The sequence below is a fragment of the Phasianus colchicus genome, chromosome 16 (assembly GCF_987193195.1).
Source record: "Phasianus colchicus chromosome 16, bPhaCol1.hap1.1, whole genome shotgun sequence".
Classification (NCBI taxonomy): Eukaryota; Metazoa; Chordata; class Aves; order Galliformes; family Phasianidae; genus Phasianus; species Phasianus colchicus.
Window position 1 is genome coordinate 2,165,607 of NC_143451.1, and position 20,165 is coordinate 2,185,771.

At 42.1% G+C, this 20,165-nt stretch overlaps 1 protein-coding gene across 32 annotated transcripts in view; it reads right to left on the minus strand.

Annotated features, from left to right (window-relative positions):
- The window catches only part of MAPK8IP3 (mitogen-activated protein kinase 8 interacting protein 3), a 73,684-nt gene that overhangs the window by 40,693 nt on the left and 12,826 nt on the right, over positions 1–20,165 (minus strand). For 14 of the 32 annotated variants that reach the window (XM_090151725.1, XM_090151714.1, XM_090151708.1 and 11 more), the window contains exons 2-6: positions 13,032–13,152; positions 12,186–12,256; positions 11,385–11,476; positions 7,581–7,604; positions 4,634–4,778 (exon numbers count right to left, since the gene is read on the minus strand). In XM_090151725.1, the coding sequence (XP_090007851.1) occupies positions 4,634–4,778; positions 7,581–7,604; positions 11,385–11,476; positions 12,186–12,256; positions 13,032–13,152 (453 nt within the window). Of the gene's footprint in view, positions 1–2,286; positions 2,400–4,633; positions 4,779–7,580; positions 7,605–11,384; positions 11,477–12,185; positions 12,257–13,031; positions 13,153–20,165 lie in introns of those variants that run through there. The other 18 variants (XM_031595430.2, XM_031595424.2, XM_090151723.1 and 15 more) reach the window with 8 other exon arrangements.

Sequence of the window (20,165 nt, forward strand, 5' to 3'; positions counted from 1 at the left end):
ATATGGCTGCCTTAAAGCATTAAGCAAAATGAGCCTTGTTCACTGTACCAACTAAATGCCCAGCGTTCACTGGTGACATGTGGCACTGCAACCAGAACGTAGCAGTGAGTTCTCATGCTGAACTCAGCAAGCAAATCCTACCTGTGAAAGGATTGACATCCTTCTTCTTTTACTATGAAGACTTATCTTCACAAGTCACATCATTATGTGACTTCATCATGCACCTCAAGGAAGAAGGCCTTTTCATAAGTGAAAAGCACCTCCAATTGCCACTGACTACAGCAGAAGCTGAAGGGCTTTGGCACTTGCAGTAAGCCAGGACAGCACTTCCCAAGACTGGAAGGTAACATGGACCTTCCTTGCTTGGGAAAGATGTGAGCTCTTAGAGGATCCAGAAGCTGTCATTACAGTAAGCCACTGACATAACCAGGATGAGAATCCCTTGTGTTGAGAGAACAGCGTATTTTTGACACCAAACTGCAGAAGCAAAGTGGATAACAAACTGATGGTCTGATTTCGCTAGTGGGGGAAGACCTATGTCCCCACATGAAGTTATGCAGAAGCTAGCCAGGCATGGATCCGGCTTGACAACACAGCAGAAAGAGGTGTGGTCTCCCCAAATTGATTAGACAAGACCCAGAAACTCAAAAATAAGAAGCAGACAAATTAACATAGGCGACAAACTTCCATTGTGAAATGTGCACAAATGAGTCCCAGCCTTACAGACATTACAGCCCCATTTCTTGTAATAACACCTCTTGAAAAACATGGGAGGCTTGTAAGACTCTGTGAGGATTTTATACTGCAGCCCTTCTTTGTCAATTAAAGTAGCACTGCTTCAAAGTCAGCCAATTAATGTCTTGACCGATGCAGTAATCATTCCCAGTACCAAATGAGATCTCTCCTTTCTTCATGGCAGCCCACTCTAATTGCTGCCGGCAGGGAGATGGCAAAATGAATTTGGAAAGTTATACGTGCTAATGAGTTGCAATTGGGTGCAGTGACATTCAGCAGCTGCACGCCCAGACTCAGCTATAATTGTTATTGCTTGCCTCTCCCCTCCTGTGCAACTGCTGCAAAGATTCAGACTGCTCAGCAGCTGCTTCAGGGCCTCCCATCCTCGGAGCTGTGATGCTGGTTCACTTCACCAATTTCTAAGTCTTGCTCTACTGTTCTAATATTAACTGCACAACATAACAAAGCAATTCAAAATGGGATGAGAGAAAAGACTGAAATATATTAACCCTTTGCAGCCTTTTTTTTTTTTAATCTGGAATCTTATTAACACCTTCCTTTAATTAGATCGGCCTCTACGCTTATCTTAAAATACCTTGCAGTGCATTATACTGCAGAAGTCAAAGGTTTTATATTGCATCTGTGCGTTTACATAAAAAGTTAAGATTTATTTTTAATATTTGACCATTCAATAAAATCAATGACTTGTTTGGTTTCTGCACTGCCAGTCCAAATAGCCCCCATATTCCCACTTGGAAGTTCCAATTGCTTCCCTGCACATTTGCTGATTTTACAAGCAAAACTGAGATAGAAACACTTTACTGTGGCTACATGTGGAAACCACACTTTCTCACCTCTACTTCAGATTGTTGTGAGTTACTTTTCTAATAGTTTAGTTCAGTTTTTGGGAATGTGATCAGTAAACCTTGTAACACTCCAGCTGCAATTTATCTGCTATGCTTTCTGTCATACAAAGGGACAAAGAATACCAAGTGTGAAGTGCATTCATAAAACCTCTTCCCCCACTCAAAGTAATTCTGTTGGATGAACAAATTCAGAGCTTCTTCTTGTACCCACAACATGTAAGCATAACTGAAGTCCATGAGGATTTTAGCATTGCAAAAGAGATGTGCAGATGGGTACACATGTAGATTCTTGCACTTGGGATCTAGATGTCATTTAGAAGTTCTACATCATCAGTGTCTGTAGAGTAATACTTGTACTGAGAAAATATCATATAGCTTCTTGTTAATTGACATTATCTTTCTTTCACCCAGAACACATCAGGGAGTAATTACACATGTAATTATACTTACTTTATATATCTGTAGTTTATAGTCATCTAGAAAGTGTCCTTTACTAAGTCTACCAGCCTGCCCTGGAGAAATTCCTCTCAAATTTAAACACTACCAAGGCACTCTTCTTCACAGTCCAGAACCTCTATTAAACTTCCTTCTACTGTCCTTCTGTACAGCTTTCCTCTGCAGTCTAGGAGGCACACTGCATAGCCCATAGCTCACCCAAAGAATACTCTCCACAACCACCACTTACCTACAAGCCATACCTGTCAACCTCCTAAACATCAAATGTGTAGCAGTGACCTCCAAAATGCATTGCAAAGGCTCAACATTCATAGCAGTCATATGTCACCATGAGTAGTCACAATTGTATGGTTATAACACTGAAAGCATAGTACATAAAAACAAAAATGTTAAGGACTTTCATCTCCAACTTATTATGTAAAATAAATGTGCAACTGAATGTAAAAATAAAATAACAAAGACAGCAACTTAAATAGAAAATAGTCATAATAAGTATACAAGGACAATTAAAACATAACTAACATATGGCCCCATGAAGGAGGAAAACAAGACAGAAAAGTCAAGATAAAAATATTGGGAAAGTAAGTTATGTGTTTGCAGTCACTGTCATTGAAACATCAGAGCAGATAAAGAAAAAGCAAGGAGTGCACGAGCACCACTGCTGAGATTTCAGTCATGCAGAAGAGCTGAGAAATAGCATTTTAGTCAGAGAGTGCACAAGTAGCTTGCAAGAGGAAAATTTTCCATTCCAAATTGCAAATCCAGCAAGTCAGCTAATCAGTCCTTTTAATTATTCATAGGTTTGTTCCATACTCTTAGGAAATCCACCATAACACACTAGCTATCCAAATCTTCCATAGCCCAAGCTCTATCCGCACACTATCAGCTGATCTCCTCAATGTTTCCCACTTCTGAATATTCCTAACAAGCATCAACACAAGTCCCAGAACTACCCATCAAGTACATGTAGAGTAGCACAGCACTACCTCTGCACAACGTTCTCTTTTTACCAGAAATGAACTTTTTGCCTGACACCACCAATAATAAATTACAAAGTTATCAAAGTTATCAGTAACTCTCCATTACACAAGCTTGGAAACCAAAGCTTAGAATTTATCTGGATTCCTGTTGCATTCTCCTGTAATGCAGATCCTGAGTTACTGATGAGTGCCACTCAACTCTCACTGAAAACCTTTCAGAAGCTCTGCAATGATATATTTGAAAGAATTACACCTTCTGGAAGTGTGGATTTGACCTCAACTTCCTTACAGCTTCTCTAGAGACTTACACCTGCCACATGTGCCTCATCAGTAGAGAGCTTGAGAGCACATTCATACCATAGTGCACAGCTCTGTTTGGAGATCCAGAGCAATAAATTATTTGCAGAAGTACAGCCTCTATACATTTTGGTTACCGTGTGCATACCTGCAGCAACGTGCTGGCACACCCTAGTCTACCTGAAGCCACACCTTCACATCCTCATCCTACTGTACTATGGCTTTGCTACTCCCTAATTGCAGCAAAGCTTTACAGAAATTAGTGTAGGATCTGACTAGCACTTTATAAGACATTTTTAAAGCAGACCAGAAGCTTTGCAGGGAGGACATACTGCAAGCCATGCTGGGTGGATGCATCACTGGCTGTCAGGTCTGACAACAGGCACCTGGGAAACACTGTTTGAAGAGGAATTTGGTAGGATTCTGAGCAAAGACTTTGACAAGTCTACAGGTACAGCATGTGGGAAACATGGCTCATCATGTATGGCATAAACTGTTAATAAATGCACAGATCTGTCAACTAAGAGCACAACCTCTGGGTCTTTGGACTCAAACCAGTCTCCAAATGGCAGAGCAGAGCACCTGAACATGAGGCACAATTATCCAGCTGCTTTGGTGTGGCTGCCATGGCCACACCAAATTCTGGCAAGCCCCAGTGCAGAAGGCAGTGCACTGAATGTGACAAAGTGTATTGGACGTAGACAGTGCAAGAATAGAGCTGCAGACCAGATGTGTGAGGAAGTGAAGAGCTTTAAGCACAGTGCAGGACTTGGGCAGTCAGAGAGGTTTAGTACCCCTTTTAACTGAAAATAGGAAGGCCAGAAGAATGGTAAGACAAAAAGAACAATTGCTGAAGAGCAAGTATAACCACATGCCTGGCCCCAGCTGAGGAGCAAAAGCCTCTCTGAGCAAAAGCTCTTACTGAGGGGAAGAGAGGAGGTAGGCTCCATCATTTCCTCTCACAAATAAGCTAAAAAAGGTGAAGATTTTATCTTCCCTATATTTCTAGCTGTCTACACACACACTTCTTTCAACTCAGGGCCAGCCAAATAAAGGAGATTAACACTGAGACAAGGAGGTAACAAGCACGAAGAGCTGTATAAATCCCTCCTGCACTGTACGCCAGATCTGTGATGGGACCTCCTCCCACCTCAGCACAGCCATCACAGGAGTAAACGCACAGCAGGAAGAGGCTGCAAAGGGTTATGGACACAGGTTAATCTCCACCTTAATGAAAACATGGGATGCTATTGACAGTTGCAGAGTGGGAAACCCTTGCTCCGAGATGGTCTATAAAACCTTGTAGCTGGAGTTGGACTGCAGCTGGCCGAGGTCACTCAGGTGCCAGTGGTCCAGTGTTGGGACGATCTTGGCCCCTATCTGCCCACGTACCATGCCATCCGCGAGGGGGAAGACATTCAGAGAGTTAGGACGTTCCTTCCTGCTAAACAGAGAAACAGAGAGAGAGGGAAAGCCAATCTGTTAGCTGTTTACAAGGTTCATACACAAAAGAAACTGTATGAGTATGCTGTATTAGCTCATGCGAAACATTAGTCATTAGAAACTGAACTGCAGAACTGCACTCCTTCTCCCAACTCTGCAGCTGGGTGGACTCCCAAACCCACAGCTCCATGGTGCTGTTTGTTCAGACCCAGGATGTCTACTGGCAGAGCCAAGCATATCCCTAGAAAGTCAGAAGGGGTCAAGAGACCAAAACAGGCATAACTGACATCACCATCCCCACGCAATGTTTCAAGGAAATGCAAAAGTGCAAGGAACTGAGCCAATTTAAACCAATGTGTCCTTTGAGAAACGGATGTACTGTGGGAAAAGAAGCCACAGCAGACAATCCCACAACAAAATGGTTATCACTGAATGAAGAAAGAGGCTGAAGTGAGTCACCTACATGCCACTTTTGTACATTCCACCCCAAACCTGGTTTGCACCAACAGCAGAAATCAATAGGTTTGAGATCATTTCCAATACTAAGCAAGAGAAGTAATACTTGCATTCTGTGATCCACTCTTCATATCTAACTACAGTCCACTCAAAATTCAGAATTTAATCAAACTTATAAATAAATGCATCACTCATAAAGCCAGATGTCTGTAATTACGTTTTCTTCATCACTTTCCTTTCTGGCAATTGCAGGTGACCAGTGAGCTGTGGATTTGATTCTGAATATGCAAGCTGGCATAGACTTTGGGACCAAGTTCCAGTAGGAAAAAATGTAGAGCAAGCAGTGGAGGTGGAAATTCAAAGAAAGAAAATGGCTTGTCAGCATGAACACTCCAGAAACAGGGCAGCAGTGAGCATCTCCTTGCAAGACACTGATCTGCTTTCCTCTCCATCAGGCTCCATGCCAGCCCACTGCAATGCTGCTCCTGGACACAGCAATCACTGTACTAAGATTCAGCTTAGCTACCACCATCACAGAGTGGGACTGGGTGACCTCCAGAGGTCCCTTCAATCCAAACTGTTCTGTGATTCTGTGGTCTTTGACCATGGGTGAAAACAACTGCAGCACCGAAGGCCACCCCAAGACCAACTCAAACACACTGACACAGGGGCAGAAAAGAGTTTATTTACAAAGTGAAAGCAAAATGTCTAACAGAATAGACAAATGCCCAGCCTGTCTGTTCTGAGCACTGTCCAGCTGACACGGCACACTGCACTGCTGTGCCAGTGTGGCTCCTGCTTGGAGTGGCTTCTTGCAGTGGCCCATCTGGGAAAAGCAGGAGAGGCAGAAAGGAATTTTCACTGTGGTCCAGCAGAGAGTCTTGGGAAACCCTTTTCTTGAGAATCCCCATTAAAATCTTCTCCTGAAAATCCTAACGATTCACACAGGGAAATTTCATAGATAAATCCTCTTACAAAAGCAGCACATTGCTACGAAAATGATGGCCCTAAGGGCATCACACTTCACAGCTGCATTACAGCTTAAGAAAAGTTCCTATAGCTCTAAAATATTCTTAAAAAATAATTTATTTCTGCAAAACAAGTGGTGCAGTCAAAATATCTGACAGTATACTATAAATACTTCTGAGATTATACTAGTATGACCTAACATGGCCACTTAGCAGAAATAGGGGTCATCCCAAACACATGCTGACATTGATGTTAAATTATACTTCCTCTTCAGGTAATCTGTCATATCCCCACTGAATGTACACAGACTACATGAACTTTACCATCTGTGCTAACAAAGAATATGAAGTAACATCAGAAACTGTAGGATCTTCAGGAAAGTATTTTGAGACTGTGAGGAAAGCTGCATTTAAAATTTCCACTCTATGTTTCTCTGGAAATACTTTCCAGCCTCTTCTGCATCTCCCAGGGAAGAGCAAAAACTGCAGGAAAGCTGACTTCAGTTTTGCAGTCCTGATGTTGGCTTTACCAGTCCTCAAAGTAGTTCAGAATATCCTCAGGGTTGGTATAAATTTTCGGTGCTGACTACAGCCCTTTGGAGTGACTTTCATACACCCACGTCCTTCTGGTCCAGAGGGACTCTGAGCACTTGGTTAGTTCCACCTTGTGTTGCAAGGAAAACAGCAGAAGCCTCTATAATGGCTTGCAGTAGCCAAAACCTGGATCAGAATGCTCCTCCCATAACACCTTAAAGCTTAGAAAATGTAACAGAACTACTAGGTTTGCCATCATTGCAAGATGGTAACTGACCTCTTTGTAGGCTGAGGGTGCAGAACTCACTGCCTCGCCCAAAGTCAGATGTGCTTTCTGACAGTTACTGGTGACATGCATTCCCTGCCCTGCTTAGAAAATATGCCTATTTTGTACTCCTATAGGAAGTGTTCAGGAAGCACGTAGATGCAGTAGGAAGGGATGTGGTTTAGAAGGGAAATATTGGTGGTAGGTGGACAGTTGGATTGGATGATTGGAGGCCTTTTCCAACCTTGGTGATTCCATGATTCTAATTTAAGGGAGAAAAGACAACTTTTTAAAATATTCTGGAAAGTGAAGTGCAGAAGTCCACTCACACAGGGATGATCCTGGTTTGGGACCCAACCCCTGCACCTTCTGCTTTTGAGTGCACAAGCTCCTTCCTGATGTAGCAGCTTGCTGGCTCCCCCTGCACCAGCCAGGGGAAGTGTGCCATGTGTGAGTGAGTCTAATGTAGATGTTGTACACAAATAGGGTAAACAGGCCTTTCAGCATCACACCATGGCCACCCAACAGCAACCTCCAAAAACTATGATTAACAAAGTTAAGATGCAGCAGTAGGATTTACCTTTTCCTCCATGACTGGCGATGACTGCAGCGACAAACGTAACAGCCAAAACAGAGCAGCAATTGCACAAAAAGCAAGACAGAAAAAAAAAACAACAACAACTATTAGAGAATGAAGGTCATGCAAACATGCAGCCTATCAGAGACAGCATATGCATGCATTTTTATTCTTACTACTTGAAGGTGTGCACTATACTCGTCTCCCTACTCAGATGGCAGCAGACACAAACGTACCCAGCATTTCTTGCACCATCTTCTCTCAAGTGACAAACAAGCATACTTGGTGTATTTATGGTCTTATGCAAATATGTACCTACATAGTCTACCATATAAAACACACCCGAGCACATCCACAGGTGAAAATAACCAAATGCACTCACAAACACCTAGGAAGACATTGAGAGATTACAGCCATATCCCCCCCAAGACACATCAGTGTACCAACTCACAAATGTTGGTGTTCACCCACACACAGCTTGCAGAGACACAAGAACACACATCCCTCAAAGGCACAAGCATCCACAAACACAGCACACACAAACAGAGCAAAGCTTGAAATGAAGGAAAAAGACCCACTTCCCAGTTGTTGTTTCTACAGACTCAGATGGAGGCCTGGCAGGGGCTGTGACAGACACAGAGAGCTTCTCTATTTGTTCATTCTTCCAGGAACTAGCAATATGTATATGTAAAAGTGTTCCTCCAACACAGAGACAGTGCTCAGTGAAAGTTTTGTCCTTCACACCAGAGAATGGTGGTCTTACAGATAATAACAGAGTAAACACTTCTCACTGTGTATTTCCTTCACTGAACGGTAGCAAAAAGCCACCATTAATTTTAGCTTTTTTCACAACTAGAGAAAACTCATCAAAACCAATTTCTACTAAGCAGTCCATTCCAAATTTGGCAGTTGCATACGTCAAGCAGGGAGGGAGGCCAAGCCTGCTTTTGCCTGCAGTACTTTCATATTCTACCATCTAAGTTATTGCACAGATACATCCTTATTTACAGAAGATAACTGGGGAGGGAAACAAGCCCAACACACTCCAACCATTACAGCTGCGACCAGGATCAGTTTGGGGCAGAGGAGAAGGAAAACAGAAATAGCCTGTTGATGGAGCTGTCAGGAACACATGCTCTCACAATCCTAAGAACAACCTACAACCTACTGGTTCTTTTCACACCATATCTTCTCTTTCCATACTCATCATACCTGCCTCTGTTTGCCTAGGGAGGCCACCATCTAGCTTCTGCTCTTTTTTCCCTGTGTAATTTTGAATATATGTCCACTGTTACACTGGAAAAGCATCACCTTCAGATGGGAAGGGGCCAGAATGCCAGACTCCAAACACTATATTCTGTAATCAGTTTTATTCTTCTAAGCCACTCTCTGACATGATATTAATTTACTGTTTTGCAGAAAACATAGCACTGAGAACTTACTATTCAGCCCACTTTACAACTACCACAACTTTAGTTATTGTTCTCAATAGAACAATAACAAGAACAAATACATTAAGATAATCTTTCCTGAAAGGACTACTCAGCCATCAGAAGAGGAAGAGTAAATTAACTGTGGTTTCCCCTCCCTGTGAGATTATAAATGTCTTGTCAATCAATTCAGTGTAAATGAAGGATCCTTCTGACACTACTATCTTCCAGCTGTATGCTGGTATTGTAGCTAAGGCTACAAGTATCTTTAATTATTATGGGATGCAATAAAAGAGTAAATAAAAACAATTTTGCTATTTGCTTTTTTTTTCTTAATTTTTTAAACTCTGAAAGAGCACAGGTCGCACAGCAGTTGCTTCTGACTTAAGTGCAACTGTTCATTTTGGAAAGATAGATTCACAGAGGATCACCAGCTCTAAAGTTTTGAAATGCTTGGGATTTCTATGGCTATGGAAGGAGCTCAGCCAGATCACAATGCTCCTGTTCCAGTTCCTTTTAGATCTGATACAGATCCATACTGTCCATCAGAGAGTGTATGTGGGAGAAAACCTAGATAAGCCTCTCTGCCTCTTGAGATTAGGATGCAACTGCTTAAAACTGCTATATTGCTGCCCCTGAAATGTTGCTGAATATTTTCTGTGGCAGGAGAGCTGAGCTGCTCCCTGCAGAACAAAAGAAACAGGAGCACACACTGACACTTCGCTTCCAGCTATTCTGCACCCTGCCAGCTCAGCAGCTCACAGTTTCCCCCATTCCCAGCTGAGACATGGAGATGGCAACAAGAGATAAATGCACACATGAGCATAGCTATTCTTTCTACAAACATCCATACCTTTCAGGTAGGTGGAGGAGGTGAATTGGACTGACCAAAACCTAGTCTACTCTGTTTCTCCTCTACCATGGGCGTACAAAGTCATCTGACAGCAGAGGCACACAGCTCAGCAGAAGACTCAAATGTGGATGCTCTGCAGTTACTGAGCCCATTTTTCTTCAGCATCCTCCCTTCCTTCTAACACTATGATGTTATGTTACCAACAGCTGTGAACAAAACTCCTGTTCCCCCCACCAGCCCTGTGTGCACACCAGTATGCCACCAGTACAGAACCAGAGGCTGATCCTCCCACCTTCCTCTCACACAATGATGCTCTGGCACTGGTTGGGGACGGAATATCATGTTCGTAAGGAATCAGGCAGAACTCCCACCCTCTTCTGAAAACTCATGTTTTCTACTTCTCCCTCTCCACATCTTTCAAGCCTCCCTCCTGGGGATAGGAAATCATGTCTCTCTTGCTCTCTCCTTTTCTTTTCTACAGTACACAGTCAAAACTTTGACAATCTGAATTTCTTTCCAGGCACTCCAATCCAGCAAAAGGAAGCCACAGTTTCCAGAGAGCTTATATTTCTTATTTCAAGACCTGACACTTCCTTCCACTTTCTTTATCCCAAACCCAATGGACACCCTAGTATTTAAATGTTACAGATCTAAACATAGTGTACTAAAATATCCTTATTCTTCCTTTTTTCTAAACATATTTCTTTTTTTCTTCATTTGAAATAAACTTTTTATATGGCTTAATAGACTGTGCTCAGTCTAAATAGATCTATACGACGCTTTATTTGATTTATTACTTCTCCAATTGGTACTTATGGAACACCACTTTTTTTTCTTTCACAGCCTATGGGCAATATTATTGGTCCATATAACGTATCTGTAATGAAATGATTGCAATTGGAACTTTTGTGCTTTAAATTTAGTCTAAGGCTCCATGCTTTTATATACTAAATTTCATTTTGTACTACTGCCATTCTTTTAAACAGAAGCTAGTTCTTACCAGTTTGGTGCTATGAAAACAAAGGGGAAAAAAAATCATTTCTTGGGCATAAGTAAGTCTACTGAGTGACTGACTCAGAGAAATCTTCTCTTGAAGAAATTGGGGAATAAGTTATATAAAGGCTAATGCATTTAACTTCTCCAGTTTTGCTGGCCATCACACATACACACAGACACACACACAAGTGAACGCTCTCTTCCACCTCCATCCATTTTATAGGTAAGTCTTTTACATGCTACCTGAGAATACAAACATCACTTTCGAGAAGACCCCCATCTGCAGCAGCACCATAAAATCTAAGCTTTATAACAAAATACACAAAACTCCTCTCTGTCAAACCTTAGAGAACTTACCTACAACTCACCCTCAACCCATTACAAAAAGCTTCAGGTATAATCCATTCCCAAAAGGGAAATAATTCCCAAAAGGAAAGATCCTCTGTCTGGTTTCTTTCTCTCACAAATATGCGCTCATTTTGTAAGTTCCTGGATGGCAAATATTATATAGAGAGGTTATGGTCCTACCTTCTCCCAGGTACACTGCCCTCAGTTTGATTATTTCCCCCAACCTGCTGCATTTTGGATCGTTCAATGTGTTCCACGTAGGTCTGAATCATCTGTGAGGAGGAAAACATACATGAGCCAAACAGAAAAGATTCTATAGGACTCAATTGTTATGTGTCCCTTCCAACTTGGGATATTCTGTGATTCTTGTTTTTTGAATATTGTTTTCCAGCATTCATATGCAATTTTCCTTTCTCTTTAAAAAAAAATATATATATATAAAAAAACACTCATCTTTGCTATTTTTTTTTTTAACCTTAAGCCACGAAAAAGCATATCCAATAGGTCTCCATGAGGCTGGTTAGTTGCAGGTGAGGGAGGAGAGCTCTGTTCACAGAATTACTGACTGGTGAGGTTGGAAGGGACCTCTGGAGGTCATCTTGTCCAATGCTCCTATTTAGGCAGGGCCACCCAAGGCATGGTCACAAAGGAGCATGCCAGACAGCTTGTGAATACCCCAGTTAAGGAGATTCCACAATCTCCTTACACAACCTGTGCCAGCACTCGGTCACCTGAACACAGAGAAGTGCTATTTGATATTCAGATAGAACCTTCTATGCCCTCTGACTCTTGTACTGGCATTGGGCACCACCGAAAAGAGCATGGCTTCATCCTCTTCGCACCCTCCCTTCAGATAATTTTGATGTTCTCAAAGTTCAGAAGCTCTAGTCACTGCCAGGATGATAAAACTGAATCCTCTGACATGATTTTATGAGTAAACTAAGAGTTTATTTATTCGGAAGGAATCAGACAAAAGCTTACCTCTGTGTGACGCTGATGTAAAGCATTGTACTCTTTCTTCATTTCTGATTCACGTTCCTCCAGCCGTGAAACTGCCAAGAAAAGATTCCAACCATTAGCTAACATACAGATTAAGATCCTCAAAGGATCTAGAGAAATCTCAAAACTTGTACCACAAAATAGGTATGCTCTGCTGAAAATGAATTCCTACCTACTGAACTAAAAGAAACACAATAATGCACAATAGAGTATGTGGTTTTCTTTACAAAGTCTCTTCATGGATGCAAGCACATTCCCAAAACAGGTAGAACAGGTGCTGCAAGACAAGTGTAAAAATAGAGCTCTTGAACCTGGTGCCTTATAAGTGTGGTGGTTTGACAACAATTTAAGTTATCCTTTTGGGGTGGGTGACTCTGGCTGTTTCAGGAGGAGTGTTAGAACATGATGGGAACCTTAACCAACAAAGTGCAGTTACACTTATTAAGGAAATATTTGCATAAACAAATGCTTAAATGTGATTCGTTTACATGATGAAAAACAGGGGAGGTTCTATTCAGGTACAAGGAGAAACTAAAAACCAGGTATCAAAACCTTCAGCAATGGTCCAGACCTTACAGGTGGGGAGACTAGACATGCTCCATGCAAGAGACACAACAAAACCTGTACCAAACTAGTGTGGATACATCCCACCCTGTAGATGGCTCAGAATTTTATAAAAAAAAAAAAAGGGACAGCCAGAGATTTAAGGCTTTGCATAAATTACATAAAAACAAATGACAAAAAAACAACACAAATGAAAAATATCTGCAAGTATATACTCGTGGAAAGCAATCTATATAATCATAACTGGTGCACAACTTTGCTTACTCTGATCTGCATAGTTTTTGGTCTTCAGCTCCAGCTGTCGAGTCTGAAATTCAAGGTGTTCCACTTGGATTTGTAGCTCTTTCTTCTCCTGTTCCAGTGCATCTTCAAACTCTATAAACTTCTGGACAGGGAAAAACCAGAGAAGGAAGCAAGGATGAGGAATAAACATAAAGTGTTTGTGCAATCTGACTTTTCCCTTCCTCTCCTCCCATATTGTGTGGATACATATATACACAAAAAGCAAGAGATGAGAATTTTCATGTGCTTTAAGTAGTATAACAGCATTTAATCAAGCTAGAAATAGTATCTTATAAAACAAAGTAAAAGATGTATTCTGTGTATCATTAAGATGTAAGTTACTGTCCAAAGCAAATTATGTAAACCAATATGATTCTATCATCTTCAGCAACATCTTTATTCGTCATGCTAGGCTGAATTGGGATTCCTGTTAGTTTTATGTCAGAAAAGACAAATTTTGTGCCTACAGTCACGCATTTAGAAGCACCTATGACAGAAATCTCCTTCAGACATCAGACAACTTCCACTATAAATGATGTTGCGTGTAAAGAAACGTACAAGTCTTGTGGAAAACCTATCCACAACCATCAGACATCACAGTCACCTTTGCAATCCACTTCCCAGATCTTCAACCAGAGGTTAGGGAACAGGCATACATCAAATAAGGGATAGAGAGCTACATGACAAAAAACAGAGTAAACTTTGAAAGAGATGATTCTGTAAGGATTGCACTTCTAACTCCTGAGTTGCTGAGAAAAACTCGAGTCTTACTTTCTCAGTTCTGTAAGTTGAGTTACGCCTCAATCAGCGCAGAAAGGAAGCAGGGGCTGATGAGACCTCGCAGGAAGGCAATCCCAGCCAGTCTTCTCTGGACATCAGTAAATTCACCTCAACAATGAAATATTTCTTATTCCTACAAACCTGTATCTATAGAAACGCATACACGTATTTTGGCTACGCCTCATTTTCCTGCACTCTGCACTTTCAATCTTTAATGGAGCATTTAATTTTCTTTTCCATTCTGCCCTGATGAATCACAATACCCCTTTTTTCATTAAATTTTGAGGCTGTAGAAAATTTTAGATTTTTTTTTCTCTGAAATGTCAATTCAACATGGAAACCACACAGTCACTAACAAGCAAACCACTTTATAGACTCTGAGAAAGGCAGACTTATTCTTGAAATTCTTATTCCCCAACTGGAGTAACGTGCCCAGGTCTGGGGCCCCCAGTTCAAGAAAGACAGAGAGCTGTGGTCCAGAGGAGGGACACAAAGATGATCAGAGGACTGGAGCACCTCCACTACAAAGACAGGCTGAGGGAGCTGGGCTTGTTCAACCTGGAGAAAAGAAGGCTGCAGGGTGACTTCACTGCAGCCTTTCAGTACCTAAAGGGAGCCTACAAACAGGAGGGGAATCAACTCTTTGATAGGGTAGATAACAGCAGGACAAGGGGAAATGGTTTGAAGTTGAAGGAGAGAAGATTGAGGTTGGATGTCAGGGGGAAGTTCTTTACTAAGAGTGGTGAGGTGCTGGAACAGCTGCCCAGAGAGGCTGTGGATGCCCCGTCCATCCCTGGAGGTGTTCAAGGCCAGGTTGGATGGCGCCCTGGGCAGCCTGGGCTGGTATGAAATGTGGAGGTTGGTGGCCCTGCATGCAGCAGGGGGTTGGGAAGGGGACTGGAATTCAGAGTTTTATGATCCTTGAGGTCCCTTCCAACCCAGGCCATTCTGTGATATGTTTTCCAGAATAACTGTGTCATTCAACTCTGACTAAAAAAAGAAAAAAAAAGTTCTAACCAAAATAGCCACAATGACCAGCAGACCTAAAGAAACCACTTAACTTTGTTTGGACTGGTTAGTAGAAGCTATACTAAGAAAAGAAGTATTTTCCTCTGCCTCCTCTCAGGGATTTGCTGGAAGTGCTCCACACTAGTGCTCTGTTGACAAACTTCTAATTACAGCCAACTGCTAAATCCCTGTCGCATCTCACTTGCCTGGCTTTCACTCTTGCACAGCTTTCTTGGCTCGAGGTGCCCATCTTTCCCCAGTTCCTCACCCAGGAATGAGCCACCCAGACAGTCAGGAATTATGCTTATAGTAGCCAGAAACATTAACTGACTTTAAGGAAAACATTCAAACAGTAAAATAGGAAGCAAAAGAAGGCAGGAGACCAATTTTATTCCCACCATGTAGGTCAACTTTAATAGGATTCCTGGATTTGCTGCCGCTGCTTGGGCTTAGTTTAGAGAAACTGATTAGAAGATTAAATGTCCCACAATAAAGCTCTTCTTACTCAGTCCTGTCTGTCTTGCAATCTCAAAGTAATCAAAGAAACAGAAAACTAGAAATCAGCTAACCACTTGGAGAAGAAACAGAGACAGCAATATTAAAAATTAATGCCACTCTAAGTGCTCTCAGGGAAGAACAACATCTCAGGTAAGTGAACTGCAGCATATCCTGTTCTGTCTCCTAAAGAGATCGAACACCAGCTCTTGGGCACAGGGACCCAAACACTCCTTACTCTGTCTGGCTCCAAAGCACTTTTTAGCTGTTCCTGCATCAGAATCTCACAGCCAGTGTCTCACTGTGCATCAGAAAGTCAAGACAAGTGAATAAAGTGGGTGCTGTGGGAGTGGCCGCCCAGCAAGCACAGGGACATGGAGGAATTGTTCTTTAGGGAACAAAGAGAGACCTATAGATCAGCCACCCTGGTCCTTATGGGTGACTTCAGCTTGCCAGATGGTAACTGACAATACCACACAGCTGATACAAACAGCCAGGAGATGCCTAAATCTGGGTGGTGTGGTCTCCCAGGGGGATCGTGAAAAATTGGAGGGATGAACAATCACCAACACCATGAAGTCTAACAAGAGCCAAGCACTAGAGACTGCTTTGAGACAGGGCAGCCCTGGCTCTGTGCACAGACTGGGAGACAAGCAGCCCCACAGAAGGGGATCTGGGGGTTTGATGACAGCAAGTTGATGATCTTTGTGGGCCTCCTCCAACTCCAACAAAGGAATCAGGAATTTTGGTTGCTTTTTATTAACCTGACTCTGAGGCAGTTGTGCTAAGTTTTAAAGCATACTGTTGAGTGAATGCAGCTCAGTAAATCCACGTACATTTCACATTTTCCATTTCTTTCATTACACACAATGGCCAGGGATGGAAGGGACCTCACGAATCATGAACCTCCAACCCCCCTGCCATATACAGGGCCATTAACCTCCCCATTTAATACCAGACTACATTAACACGTAGTGTACAACCCTGATTGTACTGGAGCTGTGGGAAAGTTCTCACTAACTCAAACAAAAGAAAAATTTCACCCTTTCTAAGCCCTCTGAAAATGAACAGGCAGAGGAGACACTGATTCAAAAGTCATCTTTTTTCCATGCGTACATTCACAGATAGCACCAAAAGCAGGCATCACAGAAAAATTCTTCTTCTGTTTTACTCTGGTTTATTTTACTCTGTTTTTTCCCTTTAACACTGTGCACTGTCAGTCCTACCTAGATGCTGCAATCGGATGCAGAAAGATGAAGCTGCACACCTCCTGTTGCTGAATTAAAATCAGTAAGGCTTCGTGTAAGGCTTCACCAAGGGCAGATCATGCCTGACCAATCTGGTGGACTTCCATGACAGACTGATGGCATCACCAGACAGAAAAGCAAATGATCTACCTGGACTTCTGCAAGGCCTCTGACATGGTATCACATCACATTCTCATCTCTAAGTTGGAGGAATATAAATCTGAAGGGTAGACTATTCAGTGGATAAAGGATTGCTTAGATGGTCACAGCCAGAGGGTTGTGGCCAATGGCTCTATGTCCAGGTGGAGGACATCACAAGAGGCATCCCTCAGGAGTATGTCTTGAAACATCTTTATCAATGACATAGACAAGGATTAAGTGCACCCTCAGCAAGTTTGCTGATACCATTATGTTGAATGAGTGCAGTTGATAAGATAGAAGGACCTGGACAGGCTTGAGAAGCGGGGCCACATGAACATAATGAGGTTCAACAATGCCAAATGTGGGGTGCTGCATTTGGGTTGGGGCAATCCCTGGCAAGAGTACAGCCCAGGAGAAGAATTCACAGAGAGCAGTGAGTGCTGCATTTGCTGACTGCCTTCTTTCACTTTACCGCTGCCAAGAGAAAAAAAACACAGTGCTGGGCTTAACTTCATGCTTGGAGGTGTACTGGAAATCAAGAGGTATCTCATGTGCAGGGGCAGATGCTCTGGTTGATTTTCTTCAGTTATCTCACTGCTCAGACCAACACCTCAATGATTTCACAGCTCCTATCTTTATTTTTATGGAGATGTAGCAAAGATTTTTAGAAAACAAATTAAATGTAACAGAAAATTCCAATGATGTTTAAAGGGAAAACATTCCTTTTTTTTATCCCATTACAATAAAATAGATGGGTGAACTGGAAGAACAAGCAGCCCACTCCCAGCTGTTCTGGATAGCAAAGCTGACCACAGCATTACTATTTTTTCCCGAACTCTTATACTTGCTTTCAAAGGATAATTTTTCAGCAGTTACAGGAACCAGATATTTTTAAACAATTATTAAGAAAGCTGAAACATTAGTCTTGCTAGAGTCTCTCCCTGGATTTCAAGCAGGATAACTGGTCTCTAACAACTCAGGATTAGGTTACAACCACCAGCATGACTCACACGCTCATCATTAAACACCAAACATCTAGCATAAAAATCATCTTAAGTGAAGGAATGAGTATTCCTCTGAAAAGCAGTGGTACACTGGAGATTGCTTAGCTTCCTGCATTTCTGGCTTTCAGAGGAAGAAAATGACTAAAAATAGTAGCACGCAGTCAGAAATCATCATATCATATTAACAATAAATCAAGCAGAGTGAGCTAGATATGCATATAGGCGGAAATCTTATTCCAAGGCCTTAATCGGGGCTGGCTGACAGCACACAGTGCATGCCAACAGGAACAGCAGCAGCTCAGCCAGCATCACCCTCGTGCTGGGCAGAGCAGTGCTGCGGTGCAGTGCAGAACAACAACGATACACAGCTGGATACACGGCTGCCTGTGAGGAGGGGGCTGAATGCAGGGCAGTGAGGTCTCACACCGCACTCCACGCCTGCAGGAAGCCTATGGGCTAGGGAGGCAATGCAGCCTTCAACTCACAATTTGGGGCAGTAATTAACTGGCAGTTTGGGAAGTTGCGTTGACAGTATTCTGTCTTAGGAAGCCAACACAAAAGAAACAAACTGATTCTCAGCTGACTTCTCACCTGTTCCAAACTAAGTTTCTAGTGCCATTATGCTCACCAGTGGGGAGACTGCTGTGGTGCTACCCAAGGTGAAGTCATCGCTCTGCTCTCTTGACAGAATCCACTTCACTCAACACGAGGCTCAAAAAGGGAGGATTACTTTATGGTGACACAGATGCCTACAGCATGGCATTTGACATTCAAACTGCAAGTCGCAGCTTCCTACTGTAGCTACTCTACAGGCAATTCCAAGTCAAACAGCAAAGCCAGAACTTGAAAAAAGTAAAGCTACCCCTTTCCACTTTAACTTTTAGAAAGAAGATGCTTCAAAGTAAGCTACTTCTCACAGATGTACCCATAAACAACAGGCTTGGTCAGGAAAAAACTTCCAATTTCCATCATCAAGATAAAAAGAATCCTGCTTCTCACTTTCTGAATTCAGCTCCATTTGTTCAGTTACTTCTCTTATAGAGCTCTGTAAAAATCAATGAATAGTTAATAACCCCAAACTAAAAATAGAGATCTGAACATTATTTAATGTAGAACGTGTATAAAATGAAGTCATTTGTTTAGCAATGCAAAAGGGGATGATTAAGAAAATGAGTCTTGTATATATCATTTTTATGAGTGTTAATTTGACTCCACTGCCTGAAAACGTTCCTAGTTTCTATCAGAACATGGACAGTTTTTATATATTTACACTCACACACACACCCAACCATCAGCCCCCAAATTACTACGCTCTGTAAGGTCACCAACAGAAACGGCAGACAGACAACTTCTGGTAGCAAATAATCAGTTGGAGAAAAGAGTTCAGCTGCAACTCTGAAATGCAGCAATCAGCAATTCCGAACACTTGCCTACCCTATGCCTTTTGAAATTCTCAGGTAATTACTTTATCATCTCAAATTTCACGGTTGCTAAGAAATCTATCCTGTACTTACAACAAGACTTAACAAACAAAGGCATTCTCAAACCTCTCCTTATGCTCTGCTTGGGTTCCCCATGTTTTACTGTATCCCGCAGGTATGAAGCCCCAGTTGTAACAGCCACGATACAGAACTCACACATTTTCATTGCTGAGCTTTGCATGAACTTCAAAGCAGTTCCACCATACACCTGATGGCACACACCAGCCTCGGGACCAGGAACTGTTTCATACTTATGATTCCGTGACTGTATGAATATTTCTGTATTGAATATTCATGGCACAGAACACCAATTCACATGAAGATCCTTACAAGTTTAAAACACTAAAACATTTAACACAGATTCAGCTGAGGTCTTTGACCTCAAGTAAAGCTGACAGTGAAAAAGGCCATTAGTAAAACAGCTAAATCGCCATAAGAGCATTGAGAACAACCCCTTCCTCTCCCCTCCCCGCTTTTTCTGATTCATTTAAAGCCATTTTAATTGTATTTTAAGCTAGATTCCAGAATTTACTCGCCCAGCAGGACACAGTACTGCTGCTGGACAGATGCTCTGAGCTACACCCCATGCTCAAATCTTTGTTATCCTCTTCAAAGATGAACACTCATCTGAAAAAACATTTCCATCTGCACAGAAGCTCACAATCATAGTTAAATAACATTTTCTTGACAAGTGCAGCACTTAAAGGCTTTTGCTTCTGTTGCTAATTTCAAGGATTCACAAATACATCTTTTATGTGTTAGCTACTTTATAGTTGTATATTGGTCTTTGAATGCTTCTGTGAAATAAAATCCTGTTAGTTTTGTTGATATATGCCAAAATATCTCCTGGATTCCCATTCCAAGGGATCTGAGCCTTCTTTTCAAGAATAAGATAGCTCTGCTCTTCAGATGCTCTCCACACAGCATGCCTGGTGCTATGGCAGAGCCAGGGCAGACGGA